The sequence below is a fragment of the Salvelinus fontinalis genome, chromosome 2, assembly GCF_029448725.1.
Source record: "Salvelinus fontinalis isolate EN_2023a chromosome 2, ASM2944872v1, whole genome shotgun sequence".
NCBI lineage: Eukaryota > Metazoa > Chordata > Actinopteri > Salmoniformes > Salmonidae > Salvelinus > Salvelinus fontinalis.
The window spans coordinates 12067373-12093443 of NC_074666.1; the positions used below are offsets into that span (position 1 = coordinate 12067373).

Here is a 26071-nt window from a genome sequence, read left to right on the forward strand (position 1 = left end):
GTGAATGAGACAGGGAATGGCTGTTTTCTTCTCCCGTAATGTGTTTTTCATCCAAGAGGTCCATGATCATGAAATTGTCATATTTGCCTGGTGTGGTGCTTTATTTTCAAAAGTTTCCTGTTCTTTTTTAGAACAGTTGAGTTCTTCCTAGGCCCATGCACTTTGTGTACATGAAAGATCCAATTTCAGAATGACATAAAAACAACAGCAGCAAACCGTGACAAAATCAAGCAAAGGGGAATGATGTAATTGTAGTGGTTAGAACATTGTTGTGATCATAAAGATGTAGAGATGGTCTCATTCATCTCTCAGCACGACGCGGGGCACGACTTGTGGCACGACTTGTGGCACGACTTGTGGCACGACGCGGGGCACGACGCGGGGCACGACGCGGGGCACGACGCGGGGCACGAGATAGGAGAAGAGAGGGATGAAACCAATTACAGGAGAAAGAGATGAGATACAACCATGAGTCAATCAAACAGCAGAACGAGAGGGAACGGCTGTGTACAGACTCAGTGAGCATAGCCTGGCTATTGAGAGAGGCTGCCGCAGGCAGACCTGGCTATCAAGAGATCACGGGCTATGTGCACACTGCCCACAAAATGTGATGGAAGCTGAGCTGCACTTCCTAATCTCCTGCCAAATGTATGACCATATAAGAGACATGTTTCCCTCATATTACAGAAAGAATTGGTAAACAAATCCAATTTTGATCAACTCACATATCTATTTGGTGAAATACCACAGTGTGCCATCACAGTAGCAATATTGGTGACCTGTTGCCACAAGGGCTACCTGTGAAGAACAAACACCATTGTAAATACAACCCAACAGTGGCAGGACCTCAGACTGGGACGAAGGTTCACCTTCCAACAGGACAACGACCCTAAGCACACAGCTAAGACAACGCAGGAGTGGCTTCGGGACAAGTCTCTGAATGTCATTGAGTAGCCCAGCCAGAGCCCAGACTTGATCAATCATCTCTGGAGACCTGCAATAGCTGTGCAGTGACGCTCCGCATCCAACCTGACAGAGCTTGAGAGGATCTGCAGAGAAGAATGGGAGAAGTTCCCCCGAATACAAATGTGCCAAGCTTGTAGCGTCAAACCCAAGAAGACTCGATGCTGTAATCGTTGCCAAAGGTACTTCAACAAAGTACTGAGTAAAGGGTCTGAATACTTATGTAAATGTGATATTTCTGTGTTTTTTTTTTTTTTATACATTTCTAAAAACCTGTTTTTGCTTCATTATTATGGGTTATTGTGTGTAGATTGATGTGTAAATAACACTATTTAATCCATTTTAAAATATGGCTATAATGTAACGAATTTGGCCTCAGAACAGCAGAACAGCCTCAGTTCGTCGGGTCATACACTGTACAAGGTGCCGAAAGCATTCCACATGGATTCTGGCCCATGTGGACTCCAATGCTTCCCCACAGTTGTGTCAAGTTGGCTGGATGTCCTTTAGGTGGTGGACCATTCTTGATACACACAGGAAACTGTTGAGCGTGAAAAACCCAGCAGCGTTGCAGTTCTTGACACAAACTGGTGCGCCTGGCACTTAATACCATATCCCGCTAAAATGCACTTAAATATTTTGTCTTGCCCATTCACCCTCTGAATGGCACACATTCTCAATTGTCTCAAGGCTTAAAAAGCCTTCTTTAACCTGTCACCAGCTCTGTCACTGGTACAGATGAACTACAATAGACAGACAGCATACAGGGCAAGACATTCAACATGGATTTGAAGTGGATTTAACAAGATGTCAACAAGGATTCACCTGGTCAGTCTGTCATGGGAAAATAAAGCACCACACCAGGAAAATAGGACGATTTCATGGACCTCTTGGATGAAAAATACGTTATGGGAGAAGAAAACAGCCATTCCCTGTCTTAATGTTTTCAACACTCAGAGTATTGTATGTTACCATGCCAGTAAAGCCCATTGAATTGAGAGAGGCAGAGCGAGTGAGTGACCGGCTGTCTAAATGGAAAACAAGAAGAGCCCATGGTCAAACATAACAAGAGGAAGAGGGGCCCTTTATGGACATGGAGGGAGAGAGACTCTGAGTCTGAATGGATCGGCGGTCAGCGGTTTCCCTTAGATAAGTGTTCTTTGTTGGTGGCAGACGCCTATCAGCGGGCCATCAGAAGCCGGCCAGTCTCTGTCTCTGACTACTGTGTGTGTGTGTGTTTCCCTTTGTGTGTATGTGCGACTACTGTCTGACCGTTATCAGAGGTCAGAGTTATGCCTTGTCCTCTCTGTAAGCCCCCAGAGCCTCAGTGTCTGCTACTGCGTCGTCTCCTCCCTCTCTCTCTCTCTCACACACACACACACACACACACACACACACACACACACACACACACACACACACACACACACACAGACTAATAGATAGACGCCATATAGGATTTTGGCTGACTGGCTGTAGTGATGACGGTCACGTCCACAGCTGGGACAGACCGTCGTCTCTCCCCTTACTGAGATGACTGGAGCACAGACTGGAAACTGCCTGGTGTGTCCACATTGGAACAAATTGTGTAATGTGACAGACAGAGCTAACATGCCCTGCAGGCCTGGATGTTCAGGCAGGCAGGCAGGCAGGCAGGCAGACGGGCAGACGGGTTGGTTAAGGCAGGCAGACGGGTTGGTTAAGGCTCCCTTTTTTTTCAGTTTGAGGCATTCTTTCCTCAGATTTTCCCATCACTCATTTACCCCCAGCATGATCGTATGATCCTGTTTCACATGCCGCCACAGGACTGTGTGTGTGTGCGCGTGCATGCTTAAAGATGTGTCTTACTCATAGCCCTGTGCCTGTATGATCTTTAGTTGGGCATTCCCAGGAAATCTCTGTCAGCCAGTCCCTTAGCCTGCCTCAGTCAGTCACACTATGTCTGTAGGCAGGGTTGTAGCCGACCTATGAATCTCTATTCATCAAACGAGTTTCATATCAGCCCTCTTATTTGTCTCCATGGGAAGAAAGAAGAGATTGTTGAAGCCATCCAACCAACTGCATTGTAATTTCCCCTTTTACTGTATTACTGTAGGCTACCTAATGTTCCAATGCTCTGTGAGAGATGACAATCTAAGATGATTCCATCCAGACATCGTCTGACTGAGACAGGTGGCTTAGAGGACATTCCAAATGGTACCCTGTTTCTAATGGGGTGGCAGGTAGCCTAGTGGTTTGAGTGTCGGGCCAGTAACCGAAAGGTTGCTAGATCGAATCCCCGAGCTGACAAGGTAAAAATCTGTCGTTAACCCACTCTTCCCTGGTAGGCCGTCATTGTAAATAAGAATTTGTTCTTAAACTGACTTGCCTAGTTAAATAAAGGTTAAATAAAAAATGTAAAATTGTCCAAAGTGGTGTACTAAATAGGGTTCCATTTGGGATTCACACTTTGTTGCCATGAAAACTATGTAGCACAGACTGGAAACTGCCATGAAAACTATGTAAGCTCTTGAAAATATATAAGCAGTGAAAACGGTTGGGCTGAATTCATGTACAGTAATACAGTGTCTTTCATCCCGTTGCTCCGGTTCTTTAGTATTGATTGAGTCGTGGTCGTCCGTGCTGGCAGACTTGCAGTGTGTTGAACATCCTGTCCTGTAGTTCATCTGTACTGGTCACAGAGCTGGTGTCAGACTGTGCCTGTATTCTGACTTCACATTTTAAATAACCAGGTTTTGGAACAAATAGTTTATTGGTTTAGAAAATACACATTAATTTATTGAATATGTTGTGTATAATGCCATGTCCTTTCGGTGCTGCCAATGTAGCCTCTAAAGAGAAAACATGCATCTTAGAGTTTGGATGCCGGAGATTTAACTGGGTTTTAACTGTCATTTACGCATTCAAATAATGTATGTTGTGTATTTGTTTGCCTTACAAAGTGCACATTGCAATGCTATTGAGAACTATTTCTACAGGAATGTATGTTACAAACGTACCTGTTTTAATCCTTGTTTATTGAAGAGGTCAATCATTTATTTTATTTCTGCTGCGTCAGGAGGCTTGGCAAGCTAGGTCCGTGATCTGAAGCGCCATTTAAACTGGCCAAATCCCAGGGGTAGATAAACATTTTCCCGGAGTCAGATGAACTCCTGGATACCATTTGTATGCGTGCAGTTTGAAGCATGCTAGCTGTTACCATAGACATCCAGTCATTGTGCTAAAGCTAGTTAGCGGTGGCTCGCGAAACTACCTCCTAACGTCCTTCATACTAGATGTCACTTAGCATGATTTCCTCAGAGGTCTGAAAAGGGAGAGTGAAAGGAAGAGGAAACATTTCATCCTGGTTATTAGTGAAGTTGAGTAGTGCCTGGTCTGCCAGTTCACGGTTGTCCTGAGGAAGTAGAGCAGAGCTTAGTCATGCCCGAGGCCCGTCTCCCCGTCAGCGTGTCTGCGGTCCAAATGGTACCCTATCCTCTACATAGAGCACTACTTAGGGATTAGGGTGTCATTGGGGATATACAGACCTGTCTGTCTGTGTGTTCACGTATCACTGTGCCAGTTTCGCCCCACAGTGTGTGTGTGTGTCGGTCCGCGCCAGACTGGCCCCACTGCACCATAGTGCCACCTGTCTAACTTCCTGTCCAGAACAAAGCAGCTGACAATGTAGAGGCACAGGAAGTGGTGCTCTGTGTGTGTGTACGTGTACCACCAACTGAATTTTGCTCTGCCCAGAGTACCCCTGAAGTACCCCCTAATGTGCATTTTACCAGTGAACTTATTGTCTCATGAGTCTTCTCAAGTACCCCCAGAGGTGCTAGTACCCCTGGTTGGGGACCACTGTGTTAGACTATATGAACCACTGTGTTAGACTGTATGAACCACTGTGTTAGACTATATGTCTGCAATTTAACAATCTAGTAATGTGTGGCTTGACATTTAGTTTCACATCTGAAGCTAGATTAAATCTGGTTTTAGAAGTAGGCTAGTAATAAAAATACGCTGACATAATCCAGAGTAAATTACGACCAGAAATGATGAGTGTAGATGAAGTACTGTTGCCAAGACCTGCACTATACAGTATGTATAGAGAATATAGTCATTATGCTCTCTGTTGAGTTGTCTGCCTCCATGGACACATATAGAAATGAATTCTGTGAGGCTCTGGCTGTGAATAGTTGGAATAGCAGCCAGAGCCCCTGTTGTCATAGTTGAAAGGGGAGACCAAACCAACCTATTAATACTATACTGCCTATGGCTCCACAGTGCATATATACAGGACATCAGGTCTGGGGGCCCATGTGTGTGTGGACTGTGTACATCGTGTGTGTACATCGTGTGTGTGTGGACTGTGTACATCGTGTGTGTGTGGACTGTGTACACACGTCTGTGTACATTGTGTGTGTGTATCTACGTCTGTGTGTGTCATTATCACAAGGCTGTTTATTTACCGTGGGATGGCACGGCGTGCTATGTTCTGCATATTTCTCCTATCGTCGGTTCATCATCACGGCTACCAGCCTCATAGCGTCTGTCTATAAGCTGCTGGCCCTCCGTCACCATAATTCATTTACTCTTCTGCAAATAAAACTAAGACTGGAAATATGTAAGCACAATGTGTCACTGTCTGTTCTGTTACCCTCAAACATGCATAGACACACACACACACACACACACACACACACACACACACACACACACACACACACACACACACACACACACACACACACACACACACACACACACACACACACACACACACACATACATACATATATACATACATATATATTCTGTCCCTGTCTGCTCACCCCTACCTCCCTTTCATGTTTCCAGTCAGAAAGTGTTCTTGTTCCTGGATACTGGGGTTTATGAAATTCCCCTCTGACCCTTTTTGGGCCTCATTTATCAATCATGGCAGAAAGAATTTGTGTGTAAATAGTTTGTAGAAATTCAGCATTTACCAAAGATTTACAGTGCCTAGTATTCAGACCAATTGGCTTTTTCCACGTTTTGTTAGGTTACAGCCTTATTCTAAAATGTATTACATCGTTCCCCCCCCCTCATCAATACCCCATAATGACAAATAAAAACAGTTATAAAAAAATTAAAAAATGATATCATATTTACATAAGTATTCAGATCTTTACTCAGTACTTTGTTGAAGTACCTTTGGCAGCGATTCTAGCATCAAGTCTTCTTGGGTATGACGCTACAAGCTTGGCACACCTGTATTCGGGGAGTTTCTCCCGTTCTTCTTTGCCGATCCTCTCGAGCTCTGTCAGGTTGGATGGGAAGCGTTGCTGCACAGCTATTTTTTTCAGGTCTCTCCAGAGATGTTCGATTGGGTTCAAGTCCGGGCTCTGGCTGGATCACCCATGGACATTGAGACTTGTCCCGAAGCCACTCCTGTGTTGTCTTGGCTGTGTGCTTAAGTTCGTTGTCCTGTTGGAAGGTGAACCTTTGCCCCAGTCTGAGGTCCTGAGCGCTCTGGAGAAGGTTTTCATTGCTCTGTTCATCCTTGCCTCAATCCTGACTAGTCTCCCAGTCCCTGCTGCTGAAAAACATCCCCACAGCATGATGCTGCCACCACCATGCTTCACCGTAGGGATGGTGCCAGCTTTCTACAAGACATGCCGCTTGGCATTCAGGCCAAAGAGTTCAATCCTGGTTTCATCAGACCAGAGAATCTTGTTTCTCATGTTCTGAGTGTCTTTAGGTGGCCTTTGGCAATCTCCAAGCGGGCTGTGGTGCCTTTTACTGAGGAGTGGCTTCCATCTGGTCACTACCATAAAGGCCTGATTGGTGGAGTGCTGCAGAGATGGAAAAACCTTCCAGAAGGACAACCATCTCCACAGAGGACCTCTAGAGCTCTGTCAGAGTGACTATTGGGTTCTTGGTCACCTCCCTTGCCAAGGCCCTTCTCCCTCGATTGCTCAGTTTGGCCGGGCGGTCAGCTCTAGGAAGAGTCTTGGTGGTTCCAAACTTCTTCCATTTAAGATTGATGAAGGCCACTGTGTTCTTGGGGACCATCAATGCTGCAGACATGTTTTGGTACCCTTCCCCAGATCTGTGCCTTGACACAATCCTGTCTTGGACAATTCCTCCGACCTCATTCCTTCAACCTCATGGCCTGGTTTTTGCTCTGACATGCACTGTCAACTGTGGGACCTTATATAGACAGGTGTGTGCCTTTCCAAATCATATCCAATCTATTGAATTTACCTCAGGTGGACTCCAATCAAGTTGTAGAAACAAGGATGATCAATGGAAACGGGATGCACATGAGCTCCATTTCGAGTCTCATAGAAAAGGGTCTGAATATTCATGTAAATAAAGTATTTGTTTTTTATGTTTAATACATTTGTAAAAATGTCAACTTTTTTCGCTTTGTCATAATGGGGTATAGTGTGTAGATTTATTAGGAAGTTTTTTTGTTTATTGCATTTTAGAATAAGGCTGTAACGTAACAAAATGTGGAAAAAGTCAAGGGGTCTGAATACTTTGCGAAGGCACTGTAGGAGCTCAAATAGGTAAACAAAACCATTGGTGTACAAAACGTGATACAACTTGTGTGGGAGGGAGCTGTGACAAGGAGCTGGGTTGGAAGATGGTGTGTAGGTAGGTAGGTAGCTTGACCTGGTAAACAAACCACTTCCAAGGTGTCAGAAACATGAACACAATCTTGTGTGGAAGGAAGCTGTGAGTTTGTAGGCTTTTACTGCTGTTTCTGCTTTACTGACACCATCACTTGTTGTTGAGGTCATCTCCTATCGTATCGTCCACCGTTAGCCTCAGACTTATATCAGCAGTACAGATGTCTTCATATCGTCCACCGTTAGCCTCAGACCCATATCAGCAGTACAGATGTCTTCATATCGTCCACCGTTAGCCTCAGACCCATATCAGCAGTGCAGATGTCTTCATATCGTCCACCGTTAGCCTCAGACCCATATCAGCAGTACAGATGTCTTCATATCGTCCACTGTTAGCCTCAGACCCATATCAGCAGTACAGATGTCTTCATATCGTCCACCGTTAGCCTCAGACCCATATCAGCAGTGCAGATGTCTTCATATTGTCCACCGTTAGCCTCAGACCCATATCAGCAGTACAGATGTCTTCATATCGTCCACCGTTAGCCCCAGACCCATATCAGCAGTACAGATGTCTTCATATCGTCCACCGTTAGCCTCAGACTTATATCAGCAGTACAGATGTCTTCATATCGTCCACCGTTAGCCTCAGACCCATATCAGCAGTACAGATGTCTTCATATCGTCCACCGTTAGCCTCAGACCCATATCAGCAGTACAGATGTCTTCATATCGTCCACCGTTAGCCTCAGACCCATATCAGCAGTACAGATGTCTTCATACCGTCCACCGTTAGCCTCAGACCCATATCAGCAGTACAGATGTCTTCATATTGTCCACCGTTAGCCTCAGACCCATGTCAGCAGTACAGATGTCTTCATATCGTCCACCGTTAGCCTCAGACCCATATCAGCAGTACAGATGTCTTCATATCGTCCACTGTTAGCCTCAGACCCATGTCAACAGTGCAGATGGTGTTTGAGCAGGTAGTACTCCTGGATGACGTCCTGTCTATTATGTCATGCCTATGATGTCATGCTAGTGTCTCGTCCATGTTGGTGTTAGCTTGTAGAGGATAACTCACAGACGTAGACACACTACATGACAAAGTATGTGGACACTTGAACATCTCATTACAAAATCATGGGCATTAATATGAAGTTGGTCCCCCCTTTGCTGCTATAACAGACTCCACTCTTCTGGGAAGGCTTTCCAGAGTCCAATGTCGGCAAGCTTTACACCACTCCAACTAACGCTTGGCATTGCGCATGGTGATCTTAGGCTTGTGTGCGACTGCTCGGCCATGGAAACCCATTTCATGAAGCTCCCGACAAACAGTCATTGTGCTGACGTTGCTTCCAGAGGCAATTTGGAACTCGGTCGTGAGTGTTGCAACTGAGGACAGAGGGTTTTTACGCGCTTCAGCACTCGGCAGTCCCGTTCTGGGAGCTTGTGTGGCCTACCACTTCAAGGCTGAGCTGTTGTTGCTCCTAGACGTTTCCACTTCACAATAACAGCACTTACAGTCGACAAGGTCAGCTCTAGCAGGGCAGAAATTTGATAAACTGACTTGTTGGAAAGGTGGCATCCTATGACGGTGCCATGTTGAAAGTCACTGAGCTCTACAGTAACGCCATTCTTCCGCCAATGTTTGTCTATGGAGATTGCATGTCAGCAACCGGTGTGGCTGAAATAGCCGAATCCACTAATTTGACGGGGTGTTCACATACTTTTGCATATGTAGTGTAGATGGCATGCTGGGTAAAAGAGACTTGATACAGTACAAGGTTCACTGCACAAACTATTACTGTCTGTCATTAATGATGACGTCACGTCCTGTCTATAGACCACATGATGGCCATTATGACGGTCTGTCTGGATGCATTCTCACAGACCGTTAGCCACGTTCTGCTGAACCCTTGCGCGCGTGCACACACAGTCTTGTACAACTAACCTTGTGGGGACACACAATTCAGTCCCATTCTAAATCCTATTTTCCCTGACCCGTACCCTTACCCTAAACCTAGCTCTTAACAGTCCCATTCTAAATCCTATTTTCCCTGACCCGTACCCTTACCCTAAACCTAGCTCTTAACCCTAAAACTAACCTTAGCTCCTAACCCTAAACCTAATTGTAACACTAACTCTAACCTTAACCCTAAACCCCCTAGAAATAGCATTTGACCTTGTGGGGTCCCAAAAAATTGTGGGGACCAACAAAATTTCCCCAGTTGGTTAAATTTGTGTTTGTTAAAAATTATTGTGTGGACTTCTGGTCACCACAAGTATAGTTAAACACGTACACACACACACACACACATGCATGAACACACACACACACACACTGTGGTAGACCACTGTAGACTCCATTATTCATCCTTACACAGACACGGTTCTTCCAGAGAAAGAGTGATAGCTGAGGAGAAATTCCAAAATGGCATGGCCTTGTTGGTGTCAGTATCAATGCCTGGGAGAAGGGAGCTGGAGAAGGGAGAGAAGAGCAGTGTTGTGGGGGGATAAAGAGAGAGTCAGTAGAGTGAGTCAGGAAGCCTTGCTGCCAGCCAGCCAGGACCTGGCTCTGCTCTGTTCTGTGTCCAAAATGTCACCCTATTCCCTATATAGTGCACTACTTTTGACCAGGGCTCGTAAGGTACGAAACATAGGGAATAGGGTGCTGTTTGGGATGCTGCTCTGCTGGTCAGTGCTCTGACAGAGATGGGTCTGCTCCAGCCGGTCTGGTGCCAGTGATGAGCTGGGCTCAGTCAAAAGGGCTGCTTATCTCCCCCTCCCCTCCCTTTCCCCCCGCTCTGTTGGGTTACTGCTGCCGGCCGCCACCGCTAGACGCCATGCAGGGAATTAGGACTGCTGGAGCAGCACTGTGGACTGTGGGCAGAGTATGTGGAAATCCCACTCATCGCTCACCGGAGAGGTCTTTACGCACCACTCCGGTGCTCAACGTCTTTTCACCGTTCCGCAAAAAATAGCTCAATGCTCACAGGAAAACAAACTGCCGCTCTAAATTTGTCCTTTTTGTTTTTTTGTTTAAAAATATAATTTAATAAACACCATGTGCTTTTGTGACTATGTTCCATTTGGCTTTGAAGCAGGCTCTATCGTAAGGCACTTCAACATTGCAACAACAGGTCGTAGGCTACTGAACCAGGGCCTGCCTGATGATATGTGGCTGCTGTGTTAAAAAACAAATAGCTTTTTCTCTAGTGTATAGTGCTGAGCAATTTAGAGCTTTTTGAGGTCGATTCGATTATTAAAAAATAGTCACGGATGTATTTATTTTTTTCTTTTTATGTTGCACTATGCATTATGTGGGTAGAATGCTTTCACAATGCTTATAATTTATTAACCATTTATTCTAGGGCTGACCCCATTTAGTCGACTGTTCGATTGTTTGGTCGATAGGTTGTTGGTCGACCGAGATTTCTTCAGTCGGGCAGTAGCAAAAAATAATAATAATCAAGGTGTACAAGACACCTGTCTGATTTGGACTAATCCATTGTGGAGGCCGTGGGGATGGCACAGTCCATCACTCTGAGACATTTGCTACAGAAATTGTACATGGTTATATTACATAAGATCAATGGTGCAACACTAATAAAAAAATATATATTTTATAACATGCGGTTGCTGTCCGCGGTTCTGAAACGCATCAGTGCGCTGTTGAATTGGCACCTTTTCCGAGAGACCATGTTGCTTTGTGCATAATAGTAAAGTTAATCAGCATATTGGTGTTGAGAACAATGTGGCGGAGGCAGCAGCAGAATGAGGAGATGAGAAAACAGCCCTTGACTTAATTGTCTAAGAAAAGAGAGGAGAGAGGAAACCACAACTTAATTAGGTCTATAATTAATAACCTAACTCTTAAATGTGCCTGGCTGTACAGAAATAAGACAGATCCTGCTTCTGTTGCCTGTTGGTGTCTAATAGCCTACTGATTCCGTGAGCACCAAGCTTCACTATACCACAACATGTCGGATAAACAATTTTTTTTAATCTTTACTATGCTGTAATAATAATAAATGGTCTTTACTTTTTCCCTCCCGTTAGAACAGCCTCTGGTATTATTTATAATTTATTTAGTGTTGTTTACACTGTTCCAAATGATAATAATAAAAATAATAACTTTCTTGATCTCCTTATTACGTAACTTAAGGATATATATCAATACTTATGTAGGCTACTGTATCAATCAATTATTCATTTGTTCAGGTCATCACACAGCGTACGAGTCATTCATGATTTGAAATACAATCAAGCATTTTAGTTTTAAAATGAAATAACAAAGCCTCCCTTGAATAATTAACGTAAACAATAAATAAACCGTTCCATTTTGGAAATTGCATTCACGAATGAATGTGACTGGTTTTAGTCTTTGCTGTAATAAAGGCTTGACAAAATGTTTTACAAGAGACTCTCTGGTACTCTTAATGTATTTAGTGTTGTATACATTGTTGCTAACGGTCAAAGAAATTAGACACGCAGAGCTTGCTCTGGGAATAGGGAATGTTTTTCCTAAACAAATGAGGGATTTCTGGTAACAGAACTTTTCAGTCAGAAATGGCTATAATTATGTTACAGCTTCAGCAACACAGACAGCACGATAAACACGGTTGATGTTCTGTGGTGGTCGCTGCAGCATGGAGAAGAGAGAGACAACAGGTTAGTCACACAGTCACGTTTTTGCGCAGCAAGTCTGGGCCCTGCCCGTCACATTCAAATTAATTGCGGTCGGACTCCCTCTAGTCATTTGTGCATCTTAATTATTTAATCAAACAGTGCCCTTAAAGCATCAAACAAGCTCAGTGAATATAGTTGATTAAAACATATAAGATGTGTCTATATATGGAAAAAATAAGTTTGACAATTTTGACAAAGATTTTTTTTGTGTCGGAGACAGCCCTAATTTATTCACTTTACTAAAATGTTTTATTTGCTGACTTTATTTAATTCCAAGTCATCATCTCATCTCTATAGAGCTGCTGTCTGACAAAATCATTATTTTAGTAGTTCTTCAAAGTAAATATGGTGTACTTTTGACTGCTGAATGCCAACTATCAATCACTTAATGTATTTTCAGGCTCATGGAGCAACTGCTTTTCTATCCCTCTTGATGCGCGTTCTCTCTTCTCTCGCGCATCATATCCACCAAATGCATCAAACTCTTTGTGTTCCGGCGGAAGTCATGCATTGTCAGTGGAGCAACGCTGCTTTGGGGGTGACTGAGGTGCGTTCTGAGTACCGCATACCTTCAATATTTTCAACTCGTGCATTGCTTTACGGTGCAGTGTCCATGCCTGCTCCGCACAGACAGGACAAGTTTAAGTGGGCCTGCAATGGATTATGGTCATTGTAGTTAATTACCACGTTTTCTCAGCTAAACTATGTAGAATATTGGCCTGTTGGAAACTAATACTCCCTACTACATGACACAGTTCAGCCTTGATCTGATTTATCTCTACAGAAACTTTACATCGAGCTCACAGGAAAAAAAGAACAAATTGGAATTTAAATAATTGAACCGACTTAGGTCAATTAGTGTTTTAAAAACCTGAAAAATTACCGTAATGTCGGTTAAATGCTCAGCACTACTAATCTATTGATGATCAGATACTTCAGTTGTAACTGGCTCTGTTGCGCTCAGATTTGACACTTGATAGACAACTTTAACACTGTTATGAACTCTTTTTGCCTGTAAAGAAATCTAAAAGTCTCTGCTGCTGCGTTGGTTATCGTTCCATCAATTACACAGGCTGTGACCTATTTCTTGGTCGACTCAAATCAACATCTCTGCGCATTAGTGGTGGGGTAGGCTAAATAAATACTACAGAATATGCCTAATCCAAAGAACAGTTGAAAAATGCTGGCCAGAGCATGCCCGGAGCTTGTGGATGAGCGGTACCAGAGCGAAATGCTCCGCTCACATCCTCTGGCCCTAGGCTAGCCACAGACTGGGGGCTGGGAAAGCGGGAGGGGGAAAGAGAGAGACGGAAAAAAGAGGGAAAGGCAGAGGGAGGAGAGAAGAGAGGGAGGAGGGAGAAAGAAGTCCTAGCTGAGGCGGTACTAACACACCAACGACCCAGAGGGAGGACTGGGGGGGGACCAGACAGAGGGAGGACTGGGGGGGGGACCAGACAGAGGGAGGACTGGGGGGGGGACCAGACAGAGGGAGGACTGGGACGGACCGGACAGAGACGGAGGGGCCAGAGAGGGGAAGTGACCATGGCTCTGCTGTTCTGACAGAGTCAAACAAAGTTGGGTACAAGGACACACTGGTCCCCAGTCAATTTTTCCATCTTTCATTAAAATAACATTTCTGTGCTTTAGATCTTTGTCCAAGCACATTGGCACATGGACTAAAACATTAACCGATTAGATAGAAGGAGGACATGGTCGTGGTATTGACCACATCAGAGCTGATAACCAGTGGGTTTAACATGGTCGGGCTATTGACCACAGCAGAGCTGATTACCAGTGGGTTTAACATGGTCGGGCTATTGACCACAGCAGAGCTGATTACCAGTGGGTTTAACATGGTCGGGCTATTGACCACATCAGAGCTGATAACCAGTGGGTTTAACATGGTCGGGCTATTGACCACAGCAGAGCTGATTACCAGTGGGTTTAACATGGTCGTGGTATTGACCACATCAGAGCTGATAACCAGTGGGTTTAACATGGTCGGGCTATTGACCACAGCAGAGCTGATTACCAGTGGGTTTAACATGGTCGGGCTATTGACCACAGCAGAGCTGATAACCAGTGGGTTTAACATGGTTAAATTCATTCTGATTGGCTGGGTCTGGCTTCCTAGTGGGTGGGCCTATGCCCACCCTTGGCTGCGCCCCTGCCCAGTCATGTGAAATCCATAGATTAAGGCCTAATGAATGTATTTCAATGGACTGATTCCTTATATGAACTGTAACTCAGTAAAATCTTAGAAATTGTTGCATGTTGCGTTTCTGTTTTTGTTGAGTATGAAATCGTGTCCTTACAATCCTCTCTGTCCAGACCAGCCCTTGTAGGTATATTATTTTGTCCCGTTTAAAAAATAGCTTTTTTTTATATTGTAATTTATGAGCAGTTACTAGTGCCTATGTCATGTATTTCACATTGCTTATAAGGTGTTATAAATGAGCTCATTAAACATTAGGAAGAGGGTGTTCATAGAAAGTGTTACCAATATTAATATTCTCTACCTATGCGTTTCCTCCAGGTGGGTTGTGGAGTGTGTTCACTCTGGGCGGAGCCAGCAGTAAACCAGGATTGGAGCAGGAACAGAACCCACTTCCCTTATCCAATCAGAGCCTGTTATTACTCCTGGTGCTAGCTAATCTGACAGATGGACTAAACGACTGCCCAAACCCCTACAGACAGGCTGTCACCTGCTTCAAAAACACACAAGGTACTGCCCTACACACTCACCTTATACCCCTTACAGACAGGCTGTCACCTGCTTCAAAAACACACTGTGGGGCCGGGAATCTGCAGGGGACCTCACAATACGATATTATGTTGTTTTTAATGAATATTGGTTATTGTTCTGCGATATTGAGGGAGCTAGCACACAAGCATTTAGCTGCCCGTTTAGCTGTAAACTGTGTACGTGACATATCATTTGATTTGATACTTAGGTGCCGATACGATATGTATTGTAATCCGATACTTGCGATTTTATAGCAATTTGATGTTCCAGGAGCACGAGAGAACGAGTTTTGATCAGTCATGGAAATAAGTGCTGAAAACATGTTGACTCACTATTTAAAAAGAAGATGGGACAACAAGTTATAGGTCGAAATAAATACCGGCGTTTTGGGGCAGGTACAGCCTACTATTGCTAGCTAACACTACCAAACGTTAAAAAAAAAAAAAAAAAACTTTGAGTAAAAGTATGTATATGAAGTCGTTCAGAATAATATTGAGATATGTAGCTGTGTCGTTTTCCCCCTTATCACTACCTGTCTCAATGCCAAGGCATTTGGATTTATCTATTGAAAATACATATTTGTATTGTTCATTTATCAGAACAACATGTTCATAGCAAAATGCTCAACTACAGTACAGTATAGTCAAGTACAGTATATAGTGAGGTAAAGAAGCTATTTGGGGAATTAAAACTGGCACTGTTTCTCCCTGACTGTTTTTAATTTATTCTCTTTCATTTAATCAGGGGAGCCCAATTAAGACCAGGGTCTCATTTTCAATGGTGCCCTGAGACCGCGAGCTCTGACCTTTGCTGGTAGCTAATTTATTGAGGAAAAATGTACTTACTATGACTGTGGATTGTGGTTGTCCCACCTAGCTATCTTAAGATGAATGCACTTAACTGTAAGTCTCTCTCGATAAGAGTGTCTGCTAAATTACTAATGTAAATGTTTACGTACAGTATGATATATTGTACCAATAGAAGCAGACTTAAAGGGAACTATTGGTGAATGTGTGTCTCATTGTAAGTTGCCTTTGATAGGAGTGTCTGCTAAATGGCTTAAATATAAAATGTACATATCAAATGTTATTGGTCACATACACATATTTATCAGATGTTATTGCGGGTGTAGAGAAAATGCTTGTATTCCTAGTTCCAAACAGGGCAGTAGTATTCCTAGTTCCAAACAGGGCAGTAGTATTCCTAGTTCCAAACAGGGCAGTAGTATTCCTAGTTCCAAACAGGGCAGTAGTATTCCTAGTTCCAAACAGGGCAGTAGTATTCCTAGTTCCAAACAGGGCAGTAGTATTCCTAGTTCCAAACAGGGCAGTAGTATTCCTAGTTCCAAACAGGGCAGTTGTATCTAACAAGCGTTTTGGCCTCCTTTAGACACGTCATCCATCCCTACAGAGCAGCACCATACGTTCCAGATTAACTTCAACAGCCTGTACACAGCTCTGTGTGAGCAACAGAGGTCTGACCAGGCTACGCTGTTACTCTACACGCTGCTGCATCAGAACACCAACATGAGGAACTACATGCTGTCACGCACAGACATGGAGAACTTGGTAAGTTAAAGGAAAAACAAAGGGAAGAATGGTTGAACTACCGACCTATTCATCGTCTCCAGCACCACCCCAACGTCAACATATGAGAAAATGACACGTTTCTATGTTTTGTAGTAAAAATGATAGAGGAAGATACGTGTTTCAATGACATCATCAACCAATTAGTAGGCAATCCTCATTGGTTACATTTAAAAATATATATTTTACCTTTATTTAACTAGGCAAGTCAGTTAAGAACAAATTCTTATTTTAAATTACGGCCTAGGAACAGTGGGTTAACTGCCTTGTTCAGGGGCAGAACGACAGATTTTTACCTCGTCAGCTCGGGGATTCGATCTAAAAACTTTCGGTTACTAGTCCAACGCTCTAACCACTAGGCTACTTGCCGCCCCACCACCATAGCAGTCAGCTAGCTAGCCACAGCAGTCAGCTAGCTAGCCACAGCAGTCAGCTAGCCAACAGCAGTCAGCTAGCTAGCCAACAGCAGTCAGCTAGCTAGCCAACAGCAGTCAGCTAGCTAGCCACAGCAGTCAGCTAGCTAGCCACAGCAGTCAGCTAGCTAGCCACAGCAGTCAGCTAGCTAGCCACAGCAGTCAGCTAGCTAGCTAACAGCAGTTAGCTAGCTAGCTAACAGCAGTCAGCTAGTTAGCCACAGCAGTCAGCTAGCTAGGTAGCTGTTTAGCTTTCTAGCACATTCACTCATTTGTTTGTCAACAATTAATGGGACATTTCAAACTGTTGATCATCTCCAGCACCACCCCAACATCAGCATGTAGGAAAATGGCGCGTTTCTAGGTTTTGTAGTGAAAATGATAGAGGAAGATACGTGTTTCCAATGACCGTTCAGACACCAGTCGCTTGGCCAGGAAGCAGATTTGTAGAAGGAAAAAAATACAAGTCCCATATTTTACCAGGTAAGTTGACTGAGAACACATGCTCATTTACAGCAACGACCTGGAGAATAGTTACAGGGGAGAGGAAGGAGGATGAATGAGTCAATTGGAAGCTGGGGATGATTAGGTGACCATGATGGTATGAGGGACAGATTGGGAATTTATCCAGGACACCAGGGTTAACACCCCTACTCTTATGATAAGTGCCATACTCTTATGATAAGTGCCATCTTTAGTGACCCCAGAGAGTCAGGGCACCTTTTTAATGTCCCATCTGAAAGATTCCACCCTACACAAGGCAATGTCCCCAATCACTGCCCTGGGGCATTGGGATATTTTTTTTTTTAGACCAGAGGAAAGAGAAGGTCCCACTGGTCCTTCAACACCACTTCCAGCAGCATCTGGTCTCCCTTCCAGGGACCAACCAGGACCAACCCTGCTTAGCTTCAGAGGCAAGCCAGCAGTGGGATGCAGGGTGGTATGTTGCTGGGAGGGTGGTTTGAAATGTCCAATTCCATGTGCTGTAGACTGTAGGAAAAAGAACAGATTCGAATCGGATATGCAATTTTTATTTTTATTTGAGTCACTTCAAACTTCCAATGTGAACAAGGCTTTAGTAATCTTAGTCATCCGCTTTGTCTTAGTTTGTCATTGTTTCCAGCTGACATGTTGGCACACAGTGGACAGCTGGTCCTGCGGGGTGTGCTGTGACGTCACTTCTCAGCAGGTTTTAAATGTGTTGGGGAGGAGGATCACTCCCACACACACAGTGAAACCATGCTGGAACAACACTCTCTGTCTCCCAGTGTCTCTTTAGTCTGGGATGCAGTGTGTTGGATGTTGGGTGCATGTAAGGGCTTGCCTTCTGGTTGAGGTCTGGTGGCCGCCCCACTTCCAGCCCCCACCCCACAGCACCCCCTCTGTCTCGTCCCACACCACCCCAATTCTGTCCCTCCCTCTTTCTGTCCCGCCCCCTCTCTGTCCCATCCACACCACTCCCTTTCTGACCCGCCCCCTCTCTATCCCGCCCCCTCTCTATCCCGCCCCCTCTCTGCCCCGCCCCCTCTGTTCTGTCCCGCCCCCTCTCGGTTCTGTCCGCCCCCTCTCGGTTCTGTCCCGCCCCCTCTCTGTCCCGCCCCCTCTCTGTTCTGTCCCGCCCTCTCTCTGTTCTGTCCCGCCCTCTCTCTGTTCTGTCTCGCCCCCTCTCTGTTCTGTCTCGCCCCCTCTCTGTTCTGTCTCGCCCCCTCTCTGTTCTGTCTCGCCCCCTCCCTGTTCTGTCTCGCCCCCTCCCTGTTCTGTCTCGCCCCCTCCCTGTTCTGTCTCGCCCCCTCCCTGTTCTGTCTCGCCCCCTCCCTGTTCTGTCTCGCCCCCTCCCTGTTCTGTCTCGCCCCCTCCCTGTTCTGTCTCGCCCCCTCCCTGTTCTGTCTCGCCCCCTCTCTGTCCCGCCCCCTCTCTGTCCCGCCCCCTCTCTGTCCCGCCCCCTCTCTGTCCCGCCCCCTCTCTGTCCCGCCCCCTCTCTGTCCCGCCCCCTCTCTGTCCCGCCCCCTCTCTGTCCCGCCCCCTCTCTGTCCCGCCCCCTCTCTGTTCTGTCCCGCCCCCTCTCTGTTCTGTCTCGCCCCCTCTCTGTCCCGCCCCCTCTCTGTCCCGCCCCCTCTCTGTTCTGTCCCGCCCCCTCTCTGTCCCGCCCCCTCTCTGTACCGCCCCCTCTCTGTTCTGTCCTGCCCCCTCTCTGTTCTGTCTCGCCCCCTCCCTGTCCCGCCCCCTCTCTGTCCCGCCCCCTCTCTGTTCTGCCTCGCCCCCTCCCTCTCCCGCCCCCTCCCTGTCCCGCCCCCTCCCTGTCCCGCCTCGCCCCCTCCCTGTCCCGCCGCCTCCCTGTCCCGCCCCCTCCCTGTCCCGCCTCGCCCCCTCCCTGTCCCGCCGCCTCCCTGTCCCGCCCCCTCCCTGTCCCGCCCCCTCCCTGTCCCGCCCCCTCCCTGTCCCGCCCCCTCTCTGTCCCGCCCCCTCTCTGTTCTGCCTCGCCCCACACCGCAGGAACACATGCAGGAGACCAGGAAGAAAAACGGTGGCATTTCTGAGTGGATTATCCTGGTTGAATAAATTGTCTAAATGAAATGAAACCAATATGAGTAACCAACACACATGTTCATTCTCTAATTATCTTCCCTCAGGTGGTGCCCATCCTAGAGATCCTGTACCATGTGGAAGACAGGAACTCTCATCACGTCTACATGGCCCTCATCATCCTCCTCATCCTCACAGAGGACGACACCTTCAACAGATCCATACACGAGGTGGTGAGTACTGACCACTCACTCTAACCCTCCTCCTCATCCTCACTGAGGACGACACCTTCAACAGATACGGGGTAGGGATCGGGATTTGAAACGAACACAGTACCTCAAACAACATGAATTCTCTCTCAGTAAATTCGGATTATAGACTTGGCAGACATTTCTCTGAAGGATGATTTCTCAAACATCAGGACCTGTGCCATTTCAGATAAGAACAGTACTATCATTTATGATGTGTAAATTTGAAAATGATTTCTCAAACCTGTCAATTCTGATAAGAACGGTATGTTGATGGTCACTATCCGTAATTTCGAAATGCTCCCCATCCTCCTATCTATTTCAGTCTTCATTATTGGTCATCTTGTCAATGAATTCGGAGTATTTGAACAGAAAACCGTTAAAGCATTTAGCTCACGGTGACTCATTCCACTCTGTCGTTACCTTCAGTTCTGTGAATCATTTTTGACATTTTAAAGCCATCTCTCTCTCATATATTCCCTCTCTCCCTCCCTAGCCGCAGTCCATTGCCTGGGCTGCATATCCCTCCCTCCCTCCCTCCCTCCCTCCCGCCCGCCCGCCCGCCCGCCCGCCCGCCCGCCCGCCCTCGTTCTCTCCCTCGTTCTCTCGTTCTCTCGTTCTCTCCCTCGTTCTCTCGTTCTCTCCCTCGTTCTCTCGTTCTCTCCCTCGTTCTCTCGTTCTCTCCCTCGTTCCCTCGTTCTCTCCCTCGTTCTCTCCCTCGTTCCCTCGTTCTCTCCCTCGTTCCCTCGTTCTCTCCCTCGTTCTCTCCCTCGTTCTCTCCCTCCCTCCCTCCCTCCCTCCCTCCCTCCCTCCCTCCCTCCCTCCCTCCCTCCCTCCCTCGTTCCCTCGTTCTCTCCCTCGTTCCCTCGTTCTCTCCCTCGTTCCCTCGTTCTCTCCCTCGTTCCCTCTCTCCCTCCCTCCCTTGTTCCCTCTCTCCCCCCCTCTCTCCCCCCCCCCCCCCCCCCCACCCCCTCACTAGCCTATGGAGTTTCAGTCCATTGCCTGGGCTGCATATGAATGTGTCTCTCTCCTTATGTCCCAAATGGCACCCTATTCTCTATGGAGTGTACTACCTTGTACCAGAACCTTATGGGGATAGGATGCCATTTGGGTCTCTCTCGCTCCCCCCTCCCCCCCAGCAGGAAGTCATGAAGCTGTGGCTGCCAACAGACCTCTAAGTCTCTATGTTTTAGATGAAAATCCATTTCACATTGGTCTCTTTGATATTGACATGTAATTTCCACCAGGTTAAATGGCAACCAAAGTCAGACATCTCTCAATGTTCGGACAGAAGTTTTTCAACATTGAACAATCTAGGTGGCAGTGCTTTAGTGTTATTGGTGTCATGGGGCTGTTTGTTCAGCCTGAGATTAGACGGCCACTCTCTACTCTCCCCTCTAGCCATCCAGAGAGAGATGAGGCTGTGTAGTGACTGACTGACTGACCAGAGGCTGGGCCGGACAGGACCCAGCTCTGCCTTGGTCTCCTCTCTCTCTACTCTCCCCCCTAGCCATCCAGAGATGGACAGGGATGCCATTTTTCCTGATAAATAAGGAATTTCTACTTTTCTACAAGAATACATCAATAACCTTATATATAACTAATATCCTTATTTTCCAGATGTTCTCTGTCACATCTTTGAGAGAGCAATGAGCCTCTGAAATACTAGGTCTACTGACTGACCAACGAGGGAGTCATCGTTTTGATCCCAGTGTGTGATGATTGTATTCCCTGAGGTCAGATACTACTGTACACCAGTTTAATCTGTATTCCCTGAGGTCAGATACTACTGTACACCAGTTTAATCTGTATTCCCTGTGGTCAGATACTACTGTACACTAGTTTAATCTGTATTCCCTGAGGTCAGATACTACTGTACATCAGTTTAATCTGTATTCCCTGAGGTCAGATACTACTGTACACCAGTTTAATCTGTATTCCCTGAGGTCAGATACTACTGTACACCAGTTTAATCTGTATTCTCTGAGCTCAGATACTACTGTACACCAGTTTAATCTGTATTCCCTGAGGTCAGAAGACTACTGTACACCAGTTTAATCTGTATTCCCTGAGGTCAGATACTACTGTACACCAGTTTAATCTGTATTCCCTGAGGTCAGATACTACTGTACATCAGTTTAATCTGTATTCCCTGAGGTCAGATAAATGCAAAATTCACCAGCATATTGGTGTTCAGAACAATGCAGCTGAAGCAGCAGCAGAATGAGGATATAAGAAACTCGAACTGAATTAGGTCTATAATCAATAACCTTTAAATCATCCATATACATTTGAAGTCGGAAGTTTAAATACACTTAGATTGGGGTAATTAAAACTTGTTTTTCAACCACTCCACAAATGTCTTGTTAACAAACTATAGTTTTGGCAAGTCAGTTAGGACATCTACTTTGTGCATGACATAAGTCATTTTTCCAACAATTGTTTACAGACAGATTATTTCCCTGTATCACAATTTACATACACTAAATTGACTGTGCCTTTAAACAGCTTGGAAAATTCCAGAAAATGTTGTCATGGCTTTAGAAGCTTCTGATAGGCTAATTGACAACATTTGCGTCAATTGGAGGTGTACCTGTGGATGTATTTCAAGGCCTACCTTCAAACTCAGTGCCTCTGCTTGACATCATGGGATAATCAAAAGAAATCAGCCAAGACCTCAGAAAAAAAAATTGTACACCTCCAAATTTGTGTCAAAATGGCTTAAGGCCACAAAGTCAAGGTATTGGAGTGGCCATCACAAAGCCCTGATCTCCATCCTGTAGAACATTTGTGGGCAGAACTGAAAAAGCGTGTGTAAGCAAGGAGGCCTACAAACCTGACTCAGTTACACCAGCTCTGTCAGTTAAAATGGGCCAAAATTCACCCAACTTATTGTGGGAAGCTTGTGGAAGGCTACTCAAAACGTTTGACCCAAGTTAAACAATTTAAAGGCAACGCTACCAAATACTAATTGAGTGTATGTAAACTTCTGACCCACTGGGAATGTGATGAAATAAATAAAAACTGAAATAAATCATTCTCTCTACTATTATTCTGACATTTTACATTCTTAAAATAAAGTGGTGATCCTAATTGACCTAAAACAGGGAATTTTTACTAGGATTAAATGTCAGGAATTGTGAAAAACTGAGTTAAAATGTATTTGGCTAAGGTGTATGTGAACTTCTGACTTCAACTGTATGTCTACAGAAATGAGACAGATCCTGCTTCTGTTGCCTGTTGGAGTGTTTAATCGCCTACTGATTCCGTGAGCACCAAGCTTCGCTATACCACAACATGTCGGATAAACAATTTCACAAATTCGGCTGGTTTTAATCTTTGCTATGCTGTAATTAAGGCTTTAGACTTATTTTGTTAGAACAGCCTCTCTGGTATTACTTACAATTTATTTTGTGTTTACACTGTACCAAATTGTCAGAAAAATATATTTAGAATAATTATTTAGAATAATAACCCTCCTTTTTCTTGATCTCCTTATTGTTATTATTACTATTATTGTTATGATCGTCATTATAATAAGTAAAGTCATTATCATTAGTGGGCTTAGTAGAGCAGGCCTCCATCATTCTTAAATGGAAGAAGTTTGGAGCCACCAAGACTCTTCCTAGAGCTGGCCGCCTGGCCAAACTGAACAATCGGGGTGAAGGGCCTTGGTAAGGGAGGTGACCAAGAACCCGATGGTCACTTTGACAGAGCTCCAGAGTTCCTGTGTGGAGAGGGGAGAACCTTCCAGAAGGACAACAATCTCTGCAGCCCTCCACCAATCAGGCGTTTATGGTAGTGGCCAGACGGAAGCCACTTCAGTAAAAGGCACATGACAGCCCACTTACAGTTTGCCAAAAGGCACCTAAAGGACTCAGACCAAGATCAAGATTCTCTGTTCTGATGAAACCAACATTGAACTATTTGGCCTGAATGCCAAGCGTCACGTCTGGAGGAAACCTGGCACCATCTCTACGGTGAAGCATGGTGGTGGCAGCATCATGCTGTGGGGATGTTTTTCAGTGGGAGGGACTGGGAGACTAGTCAGGATCGAGGGAAAGATGAATGGAGCGAAGTACAGACAGATCCTTGATGAAAACCTGCTCCAGAGCACTCGGGTGAAGGCTCACCTTCCAACAGGACAACGACCCTAAGCACACAGCCAAGACAACACATGAGTGGCTTTGGGACAAGTCTCTGAATGTACATTGATGAATACATTGATGAATACATTGATACATTTGAAACTCCTGATGCTTCCTCTCTTAATCTCATTGCCAGTAATCTTGTTGCCTGATTGATAAAGGTTATCTGGGGGGAAACAGGATTTGGATGTTGGTCGATGTTAAATATTTCAGGAAACAGTGTGTCTACGAGGTTAGGAAGGAATAGTGGTATCTACTCTCTATGAGATTAGGTAGGAACAGTGGTATCTACTGTGTACGAGATTAGGTAGGAACAGTGGATCTACTGTCTACGAGATTAGGTAGGAACAGTGGTATCTACTATCTATGAGATTAGGAAGGAACAGTGGTATCTACTGTCTACGAGATTAGGTAGGAACAGTGGTATCTACTGTCTACGAGATTAGGTAGGAACAGTGGTATCTACTGTCTACGAGATTAGGTAGGAACAGTGGTATCTACTGTCTACGAGATTAGGTAGGAACAGTGGTATCTACTGTCTACGAGATTAGGTAGGAACAGTGGTATCTACTGTCTACGAGATTAGGTAGGAACAGTGGTATCTACTGTGTACGAGATTAGGTAGGAACAGTGGTATCTACTGTCTATGAGATTAGGTAGGAACAGTGGTATCTACTGTGTACGAGATTAGGAAGGAACAGTGGATCTACTGTCTACGAGATTAGGAAGGAACAGTGGTATCTACTGTCTACGAGATTAGGAAGGAACAGTGGTAGCTACTATCCACTTCTGGGGTGTTAGCTACTGTACTAGCTACCATTTTAAATAGCCATTTCTTATGTTGTCTCCCTCTCTCTCAGGTATTGAAGAACATAACGTGGTATTCAGAACGTCAGTTAACAGAGATCTCTCTGGGTAGTCTACTCATCCTGGTGGTCATACGCACCATCCAGTACAACATGACACGGACCAGGGTGAGTTAAACACACATGGATGTACATGCATACGCAGTGCATGGACACACGAACACACACATGCGCACACACAGGGTTTTTTCTGGATCAAAATGGGGTTTAGGTGGTGACCGTGGCTGTGGCATGCCCATGGGTGTGGTCCTGTTGGCTAATTTCCTACAATTCTACACATTTTTGCCATCAGGCTAAGAGAGAGATTTGTACGCAATACAATATAAAAAATCAAATATAAACGCAACATGTAAAGTTTTGGTCCATATTCAGAAAAGGCTTATCTCAAATGTTGTGCACAAATGTGTTTATATCCTTGTTAGTGAGCATTTCTCCTTTGCCAAGATTATCCAACCACCTGACAGGTGTGGCATATCAGTAGGCTGATTAAACAGTGTGGTCATTACACAGGTGCACCTTGCGCTGGGGAAAATAAAACGCCACTCTAAAATGTGCAGTTTTGTCACCCAAGACAATGCCACAGATTGTGTTGTGGGAGCGTGCAATTAGCATGCTGACTGCAGGAATGTCCACCAGAGTTGTTGCCAGATAATTGAATGATGATTTCTCTACCATAAGCAGTCTCCAACGTTGTTTTTAGAGAATTAAGCAGTACGTCCAATCGGACTCAGAACCGCAGACCAAGTGTATGGGGTCGTGTGGTAAAGTGGTTTGCTGATGTCAACATTGTGTACAGAGTGCCCCATGGTGTCGGTGGGGTTATGGTGTGGGCAGGCATAAGCTACGGAAACTAACATAATTGCATTTTATTGGTGGAAATTTGAATGAACAGAGATACCGTGACAAGATCCTGAGGCCCATTGTCATGCCATTGATCCGCTGCCATCACCTCATGTTTCAGCATGATAATGCACTGCCCCAAGGATCTGTACACACTTCCTGGAAGCTGAAAATGTCCAAGTTCTTCCATGGCCTGCATACTCACCAGACATGTCCCCCATTGAGCATGTTTGGGATGCTCTGGATCGATGTTTGCGACAATATGTTCCAGTTACTGATAATATCCAGCAACTTCACACAGCCATTGAAGAGTAGTGGGTACAACATTCCATAGGCCACAATCAACAGCCTGATCAACTCTATGTGAAGGAGATGGGTCACGCTGCATGAGGCAAATGGTGGTCACACCAGTGACCAACAGATCCACATTTGTATTCCCAGTCATGT

At 45.3% G+C, this 26071-nt stretch overlaps 1 protein-coding gene across 3 annotated transcripts in view; it reads left to right on the forward strand.

Annotated features, from left to right (window-relative positions):
- Positions 1-26071, forward strand: part of dym (dymeclin) — a 172617-nt gene that overhangs the window by 43082 nt on the left and 103464 nt on the right. For all 3 annotated transcript variants that reach the window (XM_055864010.1, XM_055864019.1, XM_055864001.1), the window contains exons 9-12: positions 14791-14979; positions 16390-16568; positions 19630-19755; positions 24779-24892. In XM_055864010.1, coding sequence (XP_055719985.1) covers positions 14791-14979; positions 16390-16568; positions 19630-19755; positions 24779-24892 — 608 coding nt within the window. The remainder of the gene's footprint in view (positions 1-14790; positions 14980-16389; positions 16569-19629; positions 19756-24778; positions 24893-26071) is intronic.